The sequence below is a fragment of the Danio aesculapii genome, chromosome 17, assembly GCF_903798145.1.
Source record: "Danio aesculapii chromosome 17, fDanAes4.1, whole genome shotgun sequence".
Taxonomy (NCBI): Eukaryota; Metazoa; Chordata; class Actinopteri; order Cypriniformes; family Danionidae; genus Danio; species Danio aesculapii.
Genome location: NC_079451.1, coordinates 11459256 through 11474657, shown reverse-complemented (window position 1 = coordinate 11474657; position 15402 = coordinate 11459256). Strand labels below are relative to the sequence as shown.

Sequence of the window (15402 nt, the reverse complement as noted above, 5' to 3'; positions counted from 1 at the left end):
ATTCTGCAGATTTTCCGCACATTTTTAGCCCATCATTAATTATGTTTATTTACTTTAGTAAATGTGTGTAAATCTATATTTATTCAGTTTTTAAATTAAGTACAGTAATATTATTGACTAATATGAAAATGTTCATCTGATTTATGTATAATACAGTTTGTACAGTAATATTTTCTGTCTTTTAGTAGAGATATTAAATTAGAGACTTGCTTTGTTTACCAAATAAAGTAAATCTAATTGGATTTGCATTTTAAACATTAAATAAAAGTTAAAAAGATATAATTTATTTCACATATTAAGATTTTAGTTATGATATTCCCAAAATAATTCCGCAGAAATCTGCAGATTTTTACCAAAATTCTCTGCAGAAATGGCAAAAAACATCCGCAGATTCCGTTTTGTTATAAATATGCATACAGTGAATATGACTGTTATATAAATATGTAGCTACACGACGCCTTAACATTTTTGCCGTCTGTTAAGTTGTTAATATCAAAATGAAATGGGCAGTTCCTCATATCATGTTTTCATTTTATTGTTAAGAAAGTGAAACAATGTAGCCAGAGTGATGTGAATGATGTTATAAAGTACACTGTTCCCTTTGAAGAACCCGACATGTCCCCATATCAAACTTGCAAAGTCTGAACTTACAAGGAGAGGATGCAAGACTGAACTATGTGTAAGCTACTTAGTATTGAGGCAAACCTCAGCGGCCACGCCTCCGTTTTTTGATGTCTACGTTTTTCCCCATCCACACTAACACAGAGCAGCAGCGTTTTCAAAAGAAAAAGGCCTCTCCAGTATTTTCAAAAAGCTCAGTTTTCGGCACTAGAAAACTCTGGCATAGTGCGGCATAACCGTAGCAAAACCTATGCGTTTTCAAACTAAAACGTATTAGTGTAAATGGGGCCTTAATCTCCTCAAGTTTTGTCATTATTGAATAAATTTAATTCCAAATGTGTCAACTTCCTGTCTCCAGTGGAAGGAAGATGTTTACCACAGTGTTTAAGCTGCTCTTTTCCGCTCAGTGACAGTGAATGGGACCTGTGCCTTTAGGAGCTCCATTATTGACTTCCCAGTGAAGTGATGTTTGACTTTTTTCTTTTTTTCTGTTGTAATTCAGTTAAAGACTCAGCTGACAGAGACGTTGTCTAAGCTGGAGACGGAGGAGAGCGAGCGACAGAAAGTGGCTGGAGATCTTTATAAGGTAAACCTTGAGATTCAGGAGGATCTTTCTGTTGGTCTTCAAGGGGTAAAGAAGCAAGCTTGTTTATTAATAAGTAAGTCCCTCGTTGTATGTTGTGTGTCTTGGTCAGGCCCAGCAGTCCCTGGAGTTGATTCAAGAAGAGATTGTAAAACAAGCCGGCGAAGCTGACCTGATAGAGACCAGCGGACTCACACAGACGGTGAGAACTCTTTTAGGTTTTGTATAAAGTTAAAGTCAGATTTATTAGCCCCCCTGTTTATTTTTTTCCCCAAATTCTGTTTAATGGAGAGAAGATTTTTTTTCAACACATTTCTAAACATAATAGTTTTTATAACTCATTTCTAACAACTGATTTATTTGATCTTTGCCATGATGACAATAAATAATATTTTACTAGATCTATACAGCTTAAAGTGACATTTAAAGGCTTACCTAGGTTAATTAGGTTAACTAGGCAGGTTAGGGTAATTAGGCAAATAATTGTATAACAATGGTTTGTTCTGTAGACTATCAAAAACATTTTTTTCTTAAAGGGGCTAATAATTTTGACCTTAAAATGGTTGATAAGAATTTTAAAACTGCTTCTATTCCAGCTGAAATAAAACAAATAAGGGACTTTCTCCAGAAGAAAAAAAATGTATATAAAATATATAAAAAATGTATGTATGTGTACACACACATATATATATATCAACTGAATTATCATTTCGGGGTTATATATATATATAACCCCGAAATGATAATTCACTTAATTCTTCAATAATTAACTGGATATCTTATATATAATAAACTACACTCAGTTTATACCAGACGTCCTGTCAATACTTACAAGAAGTTTTGAGTCATATTACTTTACTATATCTGAATAAATATCAGATTTGATCTTTTGCGTTGTGTCTGATCTGATGTTGACCTTGTGCGATCTTTTTGTTCATATTTTCAGGAGGAAATTGCCCGTAAGGAGAAGATGACTGCAGGGTTGAATCAGACAGTACAGGAACTACAGGAACTACTTCAGTCTGTTAATAGACAGCTTACCAAGGGACATGAAAGGGTAGGACTTCATTGTGTGTTTGTTTTAAATGTTGTTTTTATGTAGATCAGGGGATGGGTTTTAACAGTTCAAGCATGTAGTACACATAATCTAAACTTCGCTCAATTCACCCAAGATTGTTGGAGACTTTTTTCTTCAGTTTTTTTAAGCTGAAAACATGAACCTGAGTGATTTATTAGGCCCTGTCCACAGGAACACAGATATTTTCTAAACTACACTTTTTCCTCTGTGGTTTTGCTGTTTGTCCACATGACAGTGTATCAGGTGACTGAAACATTCTGGCCAGGGTGAAGATTTTCAGAAACTCCGGCAACACCTCTGTTCTCATGTTTACATTGATTCACATGCAATTTACCTGCAAAAATACTTAATTCCCTGTTTGGTGTGAACCCTGCATAAAAACGCCATTCTCGCCGCCTGTTGGTTCTGCATACCCTTAACATGAATTACACCTGATTCACACGGGGCGTCAGCTTCAACACTTCGCATTCACTTTGAAAGGGTGCTGTCAAGCTTTGCTGAATTTAATCGTGGATCCGTCGGTGCTGCTTCAGCGGTATTGCTCACTACAGAAGTTTGGAATTTCTCAACTTTTCAAGTGCCAACAGAACTGTCAGCCAATCAGATCGCTTTATGCAAATACCCCAGCTCAGACAGTAGCCAATTGCGGACTAATTTCATTAGCTGATGTTGCCATGATGATCGCGTCAGCCCCAACTACAGACAAGCCCTTTGTCATGTGTTGACGCTGAAGCCCCGTGTGAATAATTCCTTTCCTTACATTTATCTAGCACTCTACACATTTTTTGAGGGGGAATCTCCTCATCCACCCCCAGTGTGCAGCATCCACCTGGATGACACGACGGCAGCCATATTGCACCAGACTGCACACCACACACCAGCTGATTGGTGGAGAGGAGACAGAGTGATGAAGCCAATTATGATATGGGGCCATGATGGACAAAGGCCAGTTGGCAAGTTTGGCCAGCATGCCAGGGTTAAACCCCTACTTTTTTTGAAGGACATCCTGGGATTTCAGGACCTCAGTTTAACGTCTCATCCAAAAGACGTCTCTCACTGAGCAGTACAGAGTCTCCATCAATATACTGGGGTGTTAGGACCCACACAGACCGCAGGTTGAGCATCCCCAGCTGGTCTCACTAACACTACTTCTGGCAGCAACCTAGCTTTCCCATGTGGTCTCCCATGCAGGTACTGACCTAAGCTCTGCTTGGCTTCAATGGGCAACCATATGAGAGTTGCAGAGGTAAGGTGTCAATGAAGGTGAATCAGACGTCACTGCATTTTTGCATTTTCATGTGGACTTTTTTTTTTTTTAAATGAAAGCGGGGAAAACTGTTTATGAAAATCCTAGTGTACGTGTGGACATGGCCTAATACTCAGTTATTGGCTACTGGCACTTTGAGTCAAAAAACACAGAGGCAAAACAAACTTAATACCTGAGCTTTTGTGAATTGAAACTGAACATATAATATTGTTATGTTTAATCCACAGCCTCAGCTAAAGTTTTGCAAACAGTTCTACAAATTATTTTTGTCGCACAAACCATTTTATTAGTTTCTTAAAATCTCAATATAATGCCAAGAGAGACGTTTATTGATTTTGGTTTGCCTATGTGTCTTTTATTCTTTTATTTATTTAGACTCTCAAAATCTCAGTAGCTGTTGACGTGCATTAAATGAATTAGAGAGGAGCAGGGTTATTTCTATAAAGAAAAATAAGTCACCTACTTCCTAAATGGCTTGAGGCAATTAAATTAATAACAAATTTTACATTTTTGGTGTGATGATCCGTTTGACTTACACATTTTATATTAAAACTAGGGATGCACCGAAATAAATTTTCTGGGCCAAAACCAAAAATTCTACATCCACTTGTCCACAAACCGAAACTAAAAATTCATTGCAATAATTATTTATTGTTTTAATAATTAATAAAAAATATTTTTTTAATTGAATGAAGGGACTAAACTGAAAAGAAAATTAATGAATTTTTAATTCAAAGACTTTAAAATTTTACTTAAATTATACAGATTTTATACTGAATCTGGACGCATCATTCAACGTTGCCATAACAGCACAGTAGCACTACTGTATGCAGCAGGAACCAATATACTACATAGAAATGTCCTGTCAGTGCATTATTTGAGCAGACTTTGTTTTGACCAGTGAACATGTGCAGTTCATGCATAGATAATTATACATGTATATGAGTAGAATATCAAGCTATTTTGGAACTTCATGTGCAAGCTACTTGACGTGCTCTTGCTTTTCTGCTTTGATCAGTGTAGTAACAAACCGAAAACTAAAAATGAAATTTTTGCCGGCAAAAATTTGGTTCCTCCCTATTATAAATTGATTTAAACTCTATTCTAGTTTGTGCCTCACAAATTAATTCACTAATAAAGCAGAATATAAAAATCAACACATATAGTATTACACATTTATAAACAATAAAAACTTTGGCTAACAGTTGTTTTACTCTTTGTTTCAGGATGATGGGGATAAATTATACTCCAATTATAAACTGTAATGAAAAAAAACACACGACAGTGCGCTCTGATAAAGCCACAAGACTTCATACCAGAAAAACCATCAGATTTCAGCCCTGTTTACTACTCCTGCTCAATCAGCTGGTCTCCAGTTAAACCAGTCCAGACACACTCCAAACCTGCTGTCCAACCCTGACTATGAAGACGTGAACTCAGTGAACCGGATCCTTCCTCGTGGCATTCCTCATTTTCAATAGATAAAGGCATCCGCTAGACGACACGGTTAGACTCGTTCATGTTCTGTTCCACGCTTTTTCAGTCCCGATACTTTGATACTACTTATTTTTGTTCTGTTAGCTCTCTTTGACCAGAGAGGTTTTTATCCTTTCGTATAAAGAACATTGAGGATATTTGTGTTGTTTTAAATGATAATAATATAACTGTTAGGATCTACTGACGCTCACTTATGTGTTTTCAGCTCTTGCTTTGAAACCCTGAACTCAGAGGCACATGCGAAAGATCAGTTTAAACCAATAAATGCTTTTCCTGACTAATGATGCCGAATTTAGTGATTGTTTTCCTGGGGATGTCTGTGATATGCGGGTTGAGTCTGCGCTAAACGCCATAGCAAGGAATTGTTTCAAATGCTGCTCAGACAAAGGCATCCTCCTCCTCATTTGTTTTCATCACAATCTATATTCATGCTAATTTCATTAACACTGTTATTATTATTTTTTTGTAAAACAGGAGAGCGGTAATAAAAGGGATGCTTGATTAAAAGCAGAGCATGGTTTTTTTATTTTCGTTTAATAACTTTTTCAGCCCAGGCTCACTTTATATAAATGTGTTTCAGCCTACATTTTGGTAAAACGTAAGATACGTTGCACCGGCTATGTTTTGTTGCTCATTTCAGATATCAAATCCACTAGAGGGTGCTGTCTACATTAAAAGGAATGTAAGATACGTTACTTGGATTACATTTCATTGTACATTTCAGATACACGTCCACCAGAAGGCGATCACTTAGCGAAACACTGACCAAAACGCTTCTGTAAAGCCAACCAATAGTGTTTACAAAAGCTAACATAAGAGAAAAGCACACTGGGACCACATGGTTTTACCTTGTTTTATTGGTATTGTGGAACTGTGCTTTACAAGACTCAACCTTGAGAGCTTTTCTACACCATACAAGGTGAGTTACTGAGCAAACTGACCATACTGGAAAAGTTGTCCATATGGAGAAAAGACAGGTGAGGAAAACGTACTCAATTTTAAATCATAGTCTTAAGACATTCTTAGGACCAGACGAAATCTGCAGACATTTTTTGCTATTTCTGTGCAGAATTGTGTAAAAAATCTGCGGAGTTATGCAGAATTATTTTGAGAGTATCATAACTAAAACCTTAATATATATTAAATAAAAAGTAATACCTTTTTAACTTTTATTTAATGTTTATAATGCAAATCCAATTAGATCCACTTTATTTGGTAGACAAAGCAAGTCTTTCATATAATATCTCTACTAAAAGACAGAAAATATTACTTTACAAACTGTTTTGTAACTAAATCAAATGAATATTTTCAGATTAATCAATAATATTACTGAAATTAATTTAAAAACGGAATAAATATAAATTTACACACATTAACACAAACTAAAAATCTGCGGAATTCTGCACGCACAGATTCCGTGTGGGCCTAGAGATTCTTTATATGCTGTTGTGCAAAGAACTGCACAAAAACAGTTATTTCATTGTAAAACTGGAGAGCGTTAATAAAAGGGATGCTTGATTAAAAGTACAGCATGGTTTTATTTTAGTTTAACTTTTTTCCAGCCCAGGCTCACTTTATTTTCATGTTTCAGCCTACATTTTGGTAAAACGTAAAATACATTATTCCAGGTACGTTTTGTTGCACATTTCAGATGTCATATCCACTGGAGGGCGCTGTCTACATTATAACGAATGCAAGTTGCGTTACTTGGATTACATTTCATTGTGCATGTGGAGATAGACAGGGAGGAAAACATATTCGATTTCAAATCATAGCCTTAAGACACTATATGCTTTTTGCAAAGAACTGCACAAAAATAATTACTTCATTGTTGATATGTCCCGGTAAGTATCAAGTGTGAAATAGAACAAAAGTTGCTGTGGTTGTACTGCCCTGTAGTGTTCATCTTGCCTACAAACATATGTTTAAACCACCAAATCATGACATAATATATGTATGTCTATTTGCATTTTGGCCCAATCCCAATTTTATTTTTGTACCCCTTTCCCTTCCCCTTGGCCCTAGAAACAGAGTGTGAAGGGAAAGGTTTCCAAAATTTACCCCTAAGCATTGGGACAGCATTACAACCCCTGCACATTTCATCATGTCATTGTGCTGTTACTTCATATGAGATTAACGATGGTGACTGCTGTAGTGATTCCAGTTGCGCTGTTTTTTTGGTATTTATCTTCAGGAAATCACTGAAGGCAATGATATGTTATCGTGACGATATAATGTGGCAATAAGATTGTAACTGTACTGTGCATGTACACCCATATTCATCTAAACACATGAAAACAACATTAACATTACAGTAGACACAAGGTCATTCCCAGCCACTAGAATTCTCTGACCGGATTCGAGTGTCATCGAGTGACAGATGTGAAAGTATGTTGTAGGACTGCTATACAACAGTTATTAGGGATTACAGATAGCAAAACTTAGCGTTTTTTTAAAGCATGGTGGTAAAACACGAACGAGGTTATGAATGTATTAAAACTTATGCTTGTTTATTGTGAAAATTCGTAATGACAAAAAATACTAATTTGTGGATCTCTTGACTTCCGGGTGCAGCCATGCTGCCGTTGTAGATGGTGTATTCTGGGAAATTTTCTTAACCGTTGGTTTCAAGTGTGATCCTGAAAAATCTCTGTTTGAAGGGGTATAGCCCTTCCCCTTAAACTTCAAGCTAAAAAGAATTGGGACACCCCTTCACGTGAAGGGTAAGGACTAAAAGGTAGAATTTGGATTGAGCCTTTCTCTCCTGGCATCATTGAAACAGACGTTTGGCACTGGCTTTGGCACTAACTTTCATTGATCCTTTTCAATAGAAGGAATTATTTAGTCCTATACTCAAATGTTTGCTATTTGTTTGAACTACTTATTTAAAATGAGCCGAAACAACAAAATCCTGGAGGTTTTTTTTTTAGGGGACAACTTATTTGTTTTGTTTAATCCATTTAAAATAGTAAAAACTCGATTGTGTGGAACCCAACATTTTTACAGTGAGTGATCCACTTTAAATCTTGCTATCACATTTTTTCTTGTCTGTTCTTATCTTGAACATTTACTAATGCTCACATCATTTTTGTATTTTATAACACCTCCTTCCTTCACCTTTTCTCAGTTTTATTGGGACTGTTTTACTTGCGATGCCTCTCTTGCTGTCTGCCTTTGTATTCCGTTTACTCTCTAGTGTGTTGGTACCCAGCATCTATTTCCCCCTTGTGCTCATTCACTTATTTATCTTTGCCGGCATGGCATACATCAATTTCTCTAAATGCAAATTTTTATTTTATTGGGTCTTAAAAAGGCTTTTAAAGTCTTACATTTGACTGCAAAACTTTAAATATTACCAGTATTAAATTTAAGTCATTTAAACATGACATCTACCCAAGTACTGTAAGGACTTTCATAACTCTACATGTGCAGGGGTGAATTACAAAGGGGCGTGAGTTTAAATAAAAGGTGCATTAAAACATGCTTGAAATTACTTGAAAGAGTAAGTTCCCACCCTGATTGTTGAGCCTATCCCACATCCAGGAGACTTACAGTGTGGAGAAGCCCCACCAAAAAAAATGCATACAACATGGTACCAATGTGAGCCTTTCAAAGAGTTCTAAAAATGTATTTGTGTGGTATTTTGAGCTGAAACCTCACATACATACTCTAGGGACATCCTATTGTAAATCTAATTTATACTTATTCTACAAAACTTAAAGGTCCCCTTTAAGAACATTTACAGAATGGTATCATAAATGTGAGCCATGAGGTATTTTGAGCTGGAAGTTCGCATATATTGAGACTTACAACGTGGCAACAAAAAAAAAAAAACATTAAAAGAACAAGGTTTGGATAAAACCATAAAACAGTAAATATACTGTGAATTTTTTTTTTCTTCAAGAGCACAAACTGTTATGCATGCATGACTGATGAATATTCATCACAAAGTTTATTAGTTGGTTTAAAATCAAACTCAAATTCAAACAGACACAAAATATAAATGCAACTATTATAAAAGTCTTATCATGCAAGTTAAAGTTTAAAATATTTTGGTATTTGCTTGACCTAAAACTGTATCCTTCTAACACTACTATCCAACTATTATATACTGGTTCAAACAAAACTCATTGTCAGTGACTAGCATGTTTTTATTCCTGAATGAACCCCAGATCCCTTACACATTCAAATTGACTGATTTTATTATCACTATTTCTCACGGTTCCCATCAAACCCTGAAACCACAGTTTTGATGGTTGCAAACGACCAGGAACAAGATATCACAGAGGTGGACCCCTCATCATAATTCTCAATGTAAGAAAACCCCCAATAGCTACATCTCAAAAGATGTTACATATCAAATCCCATGAATATAGAGATCGATTAACTTCATTGCATTTAACCATTTCAATGACATCATAAATGCTGTGAAAGGTCACACGACAGTTTTACACAAGCATTGATTGTGGCTGCGATCAGCTCCTGTGGCTGTGTCGAAGCCATAATGTAGCCGCACGTGTCCAGTGGAAATCCTGGGTTATTAAACTATTAGGCTGCGCAACAAAAATATAACTGCTACTCTGTCCACTCTCCCCCTACACACACACACACACACACTAGGACTTGCATTCTGTTGTTGACCGCAACACAGTACCATTTTTAAAATACTGTCATAGATGAGTTTAATTTCAAATTTGTTTTCAAGTACTTCCCAGGCCTTCCAGGAATCAAGGAGTCTGAGATTCAAGTACTTTCTGTATCAGAATCCTGACCAATACATGTTTCGCATTGTCCACAGCCCAAGATTTTCTCTCCTGGCACCACTGAAACAGATGTTTGGCATTGGCATGAGTCAACCAAAGATTTGGCTATAGGAAACTGGCCATATATATTGACCCTGTGGAGCTCCCGACGAACAGTTTTGGTGGAAACCGGAGATTTGAGGTGCACATTTAATTCTGCTGTGAATTGGGCAGCTGTGGTTATATGGTTTTTGGATACAATCCGGGTTAGCACCCGGACATCCCTTTCAGTCAGCTTCCTCTTGCTTCCACAGTTACTCCTGTTGGATGTGGTTCGTCCTTCTTGGAGGTATGCTGACGTTACTCGGGATACTGTGGCTCTTGATACACCACAAAGATCTGCTGCCTTGGTCACAGATGCACCAGAGAGACGTGCACCAACGATTTGTCCTCTTGTGAACTCTGATGTGTCACCCATAATGCCGTGTATGCTGCTGAATATTTTAAGCAATATTGTGCTTTTACTCCACCAATTAAACCTTCACACTCTACTCTTACTGGTGGAGTGGTCTCGTTTTAGAAGTTCAGATAGCAGGACACTTAAATTAAGCTGGTCTTTGAGCTGCAGTCTGAGGTCCTTTGTTGTGCGATGAATCCTCCGAGCCTCAGTCTCTAGTGGATGTTGCTGAATTATTGTGCTGCTGATTTATATGACTCTTGAACATGTGTGGTTCTAAAATAAACAAATGAACGTAATCAGTAAAAGAACCACTTCATTGTGCAGTAAACAACAAAAAGGCACTGCATCAGTTACGACTGTGCGATTAATCGCATCACACTTTGAAACGTAGCGATTAGCCAAATCGAAAGGGGTTGCGATATGGAATATGCAGTTTTTAATCCTCCCCACACTGAGCACACCACAATAAAACAAACAAACAAGAAAGCGCTGATAAGTGGGATGATGGTATCTGTGTAGTACAAGTATGTGAATTGGAACGCAGCATATCTGCCATGTACCCTTTGGTTCAGGGCAGGGGTTTTCAAACTGTGGGGCACGCCAGCACCTATTAAGGGGGGAGCAAGACATTGAGGTGTGCACTCGAGTAAATTATGATAATGATTTTTATGCGTTCACTAGAGGGAATAATATGATTATTGTTTCTGGTTTCAGCAATAAAAATAAATAAATATAATTAACGTTGGCTTTACAGCTAACTATCAGGCACCTGTAGAGTTATGCGTTCCAGTAAAATATATAGAAATAAAATGGACCAGGTGCTTTTTAAAACTAATGACGGTGAATGAATGAAAGTCAAACCGGGGAGTCGTCTGACAAAAAAGAGCCCTTATGAATCTAATCAGCAGGATGCCCATCTAGATCTTTCACTTACTTTGAGGACTACTGACTACGTTTACATAACCATCAATAGCAGTTAATTGCCTTTATCTGAATAAGACAATACTATAATTACATGAAGTGCTTTTTGAATGTGAACTGCAGTTCGGCAGTTTAACTTTTTATTCAAGAACATTTCATTCATGCCCCCGTGACAAACTGGGATATTTGACACGAATATGAGGGACTCGTGGAAGGTTTTATTGATACTGCACGTCAAATGAAAAAGAAAAAAAAACTTCCGCATTTCGTGATGTGTGTGCGGTCCTTTACTGACAGCCGCGTGTGTGGATCTTGTCACAAAATGCGGCGAAAAGTCCTACATGACGGTAATAGTTTGATTGCAGTGTTTACTTCAATAATGCCACTAATATATGCATACTCCACATGTCTTAATTCCATTTCTGTTTAGTTCAATTATGACTTTAGTCAGATTAGGGTAAACAAAAAAAAGCTGTTTAATCAGAATATTGTCTTAACCACACTAAGCATTTTCTTCATGTACATGCATCAAAAAGTAGGCAGGCTATGGCTCATGCTTATTGACAGTAGAAGATTATTTACAGTTGGTAATGTCAGAAATCAGACCACAGATGCATGTTGTCCTCAAAGAAAAAGGCTTTGCCATCACACTGAATCAGGTAAGCTGTATATTTATGTTTCAATGTAATTAATTTTATGCAGCAAGTAATAGTACAATCTTAATGTTTGAAAACCCCTGGTTCAGAGCTGTCCAAACTTGGTCCAGGAGGGCTCGTGTCCTGGAGAGTTTAGCTCCAACCCTAATCAAATACACATGAGCCAGCTAATCAAGCTCTTACTAGATATACTAGAAATTTCCTGGCAGGTGTGTTGAAGCAAGATGGAGTTAAATTCAGCTGGACACCGGCCCTCCAGGACCGAGTTTGGACACCCCTGCTTTAGTTTTTCTCGGTCTCTTATATTCTCCAAACAGAAAACAGAGATTATGCTACCAACTCACTTTCTTACGATCCAATTCGGCAACAGCAGCGTGAATACCACACAGTAGCACTTGTTAAGAAATCCGTCTGTCTCACCGGTCCTCACTAAGGTTACCTCCTCCGTTGACACTGGGGATTGAAGGAGATCCAGAAACGTGGGACTCCAATCTGTAAAGCAGAGGACTCCAGATCAGAGCTTGCAGCACACAGGTCTCGACGAATCCACAGCAGAAACAAGAGGTAAATAAACCAACCCCAAATAACTCACCCTGAATAATAAGGTAACAAAAAAAAACAATAATACTAGTTTCTTAACATAACACATCACAAAGTTTACTAACTTAGTAAAATGACGATATCATTTCACAAACCATACTGTAATCACACGTTGATTTGCAACACGCTCACGATGCATAACATGAGCTCAACACGGCATTTTTTTTCATTTTACACAAATGGATGTCTCAAACAGATTAACACATTAAATTAAAAATTTACCTCACAAAAAGCGTGAATTAATTATATTTTAATCTATTGTAGCTATGAAAACTCGGTCGTTTACTCACCAACTGTTAACGAGGCGTCGTAGATAAAAAACCGCCTAATCAGTCTCTTTTTAATCTCATTCCTAATCTTCATGCAGCATCTCTGTGCGAATAAATCTAGATTTCTATCAATTAACTCTACTTAATTACAGAATATCACAGCATTTCATCCGAGAGATCTGAAACACCTCCACTCGCTTCTGTTCCACCAGCGTGAGAGAACTCGCATCCCCCTTCTTCTTGTCGGTTTAATGGCGGTCGGCATCCAACAGAAATAAGTGCATTACCGCCACCTACTGTCCTGGAGTGTGTCAAACTGGAGTTCGAGTCGACTTTCTCCCATCAAATATAAAAAAAATACCATATTAAATAAACTAATTATACTCTGTTAATTAAACCACTTTCCAACAAGTAATTTATTACATTATATGCACAGGTAGTGTTTTCCCCTACTGATAAACTTCTAGTAAACATGTGACTTTAATTTTATAGGGTTCCTTTTACAGCATCGATGTTGTAATGTAATTAAAATTTCAGTTAAATAGACTTCATTTAGTTGTTCAAATGTAAAATGAGATAAAAAGCTATTTGCACTCACGAGCCGTCAGGATCAGCAGGCAAGTGCACAACTCCATTGAAAATACTGGAGTAAACATTGTTCATATTTTAAAGACATGACACAGAAAACATGTAATTTAATGCGGTGCTTCCTGTACGTTCTGAGGCCCACTTTATGTTGCATATCAATTAGGCAGAGAAGATAAATGATTTTTAAAGAAAACGCATCTTAAACACTGTGATTTTGTAATGACACTACAGTTCACCGCAAGCACTTTAACTAGGTTACTGCTAATTAGTCCGTCTATACCCTATATTATTATTTTGACCATTAAGTGTTTGTTTTTGTTTTATTCAAACTTTCACAGAACTCTGTGTCACAGAACCTTGTGTTTTTCTTTAATATTTCTCCTTCTTTGGTGTATTTTTGACCGTGACAGTATGTGTACTACTGATTCTGCAACATGACAGCTAGAGTTTTAAAGCCAACGATAATTTCAATTTCACAAGGTTGTTTTTACAGCATCGATGTTGTAATGTCATTACAATACATTCAGTTAAATATACTTAAGCATTCATTCAGTTGTTAAAGCGTAAAACGAGATGAGAGACCGTTGTAACCGCTAGCGCCATCAGTAGCAACAGCCTGGCGCAGAAACTCCATTGAATATACTGGGGTAAAATAAACTGTCATATTTTGAAGACATGGTGGGGGGAAATGGAATTTAATTCGGTGCTTCTTGTCTGATCTGAGACCCACTTCATCATGTATATCTAACAGGCAGTGAAGATCGCTGATTTTTAAAGTAATCAAATATTAAACGTGACAATTTTGTAATGGAAAGACCGTTCACTGGAAGCCCTTGGGCTGCCTGGCTGAAAATTAAAAGTCCGTGTGCATATAACCCATCACCTAATCCAGTTGAATGTTTTCCTATTAGATTTAGTTTGCTCCTGTGTGTCCAATTCTCAGCCATTTAACTACCTTCTATTTTATCATTGCATATACATATTCTCCTGCTTTTTCCTGAACTTGTCATAGCCTCTGCCAGTTATTTCTCTATCCCAGTTCTACTGCCATTCCTTTATTATATTATTCTTTATATTTACTTTTAATACGATTTAATAAAATATCAATGACTTTAGCTTATATGGCTCTTTAGCTAAAAAATCATATGTTCCTACTCTATTTTTAAGATATATTAGCTTATTTCTATATTCCTCAAAGTTTATTGAAAATGGTGAAGGAAGCAACATGCCTCGCGCCTTTTATTTCTATACCTGTCAACCCTCTTGTTTTTCCTGGGATTCTCCCGTATTATAGAGTTCTATCTAGTTATCATCCCTTAAAGGTATTTTCCCGTATTTCTCCAATGTTTTAAATCTTTCTATGAAGGGTGGCAATAATGTAAGCAGCCCATAGCGCTGAACCACCAGGGGACGCCCCTTGCTCTTAAATGAGTCTGTTTTGTGCTTTCGTTTTATTTAGGCATGAAAACACTTTGAAATAAAAATAAAAACGGCGGGATTCCATTTCATAACAGGTGTCATTGACCTTCATAATCAATCCTCATAACAGTCATGTAGCGGTGCGTGACTGTCAGACACACTCTATAGTGATAAATAGACGCTGTTTCCCAAACGCATTCTGTACACGAGTTGGGTCTGGATGCAGACCTGGTGCAGCGAATATCTGGGTTTTAGGTGCGTGTTTAGACACATAGACATATAGACATAATTAATAATAAAAATAACATGTAAAGATGTCGATCTTGGTGTTTTTTTTTTCAAACACAATAAATTTTGTCCTAAATGAGCACAAAAAGTTAGGAAAGCAGTCGAATGCGTTCATTATAACGTTAAACCTGTGCATTTTTAAAGTGACACCTTTTATTTGATGTAATCAAATGAAAAATCTAAATGAGAGATTCATTCGCTGCTCTTTAATCAGAATGTGTAAGTTATACAGTGAAGAAAAGGTTAATGAGATTTGATAACTTGATTCTATTTCTTTATAATAGCTATTACTTTTAATAAGCTAAACTGTTTGCTAATTTATTTGCTGCTAATGTATACCTTTTTTCTTTTGTAAATAATAATAAAACATATTACTTACCGTTTAACTGTTTATTTACAATGAAACAGCTCCA

The 15402-nt window shown here is 36.7% G+C and overlaps 1 protein-coding gene and 1 long non-coding RNA gene across 2 annotated transcripts in view; one reads left to right on the top strand and one right to left on the bottom strand.

Moving 5' to 3' along the window:
• The window catches only part of ktn1 (kinectin 1), a 67535-nt gene extending 61982 nt beyond the window's left edge, over positions 1-5553 (top strand). Inside the window, 4 exon segments of the mRNA XM_056477589.1 lie at positions 1124-1207; positions 1317-1406; positions 2151-2261; positions 4776-5553. Coding sequence (XP_056333564.1) covers positions 1124-1207; positions 1317-1406; positions 2151-2261; positions 4776-4814 — 324 coding nt within the window. The 3' untranslated portion in view covers positions 4815-5553.
• Positions 5554-8976: 3423 nt separating this feature from the next.
• On the bottom strand, positions 8977-12898 carry LOC130244486 (uncharacterized). The gene is made up of 3 exons (XR_008839234.1): positions 12716-12898; positions 12170-12317; positions 8977-10521 (listed from the first exon to the last, which is right to left on the bottom strand). It is a non-coding gene; the product is annotated as an uncharacterized LOC130244486 (long non-coding RNA).
• Between the last annotated feature and the right edge of the window lie 2504 nt (positions 12899-15402).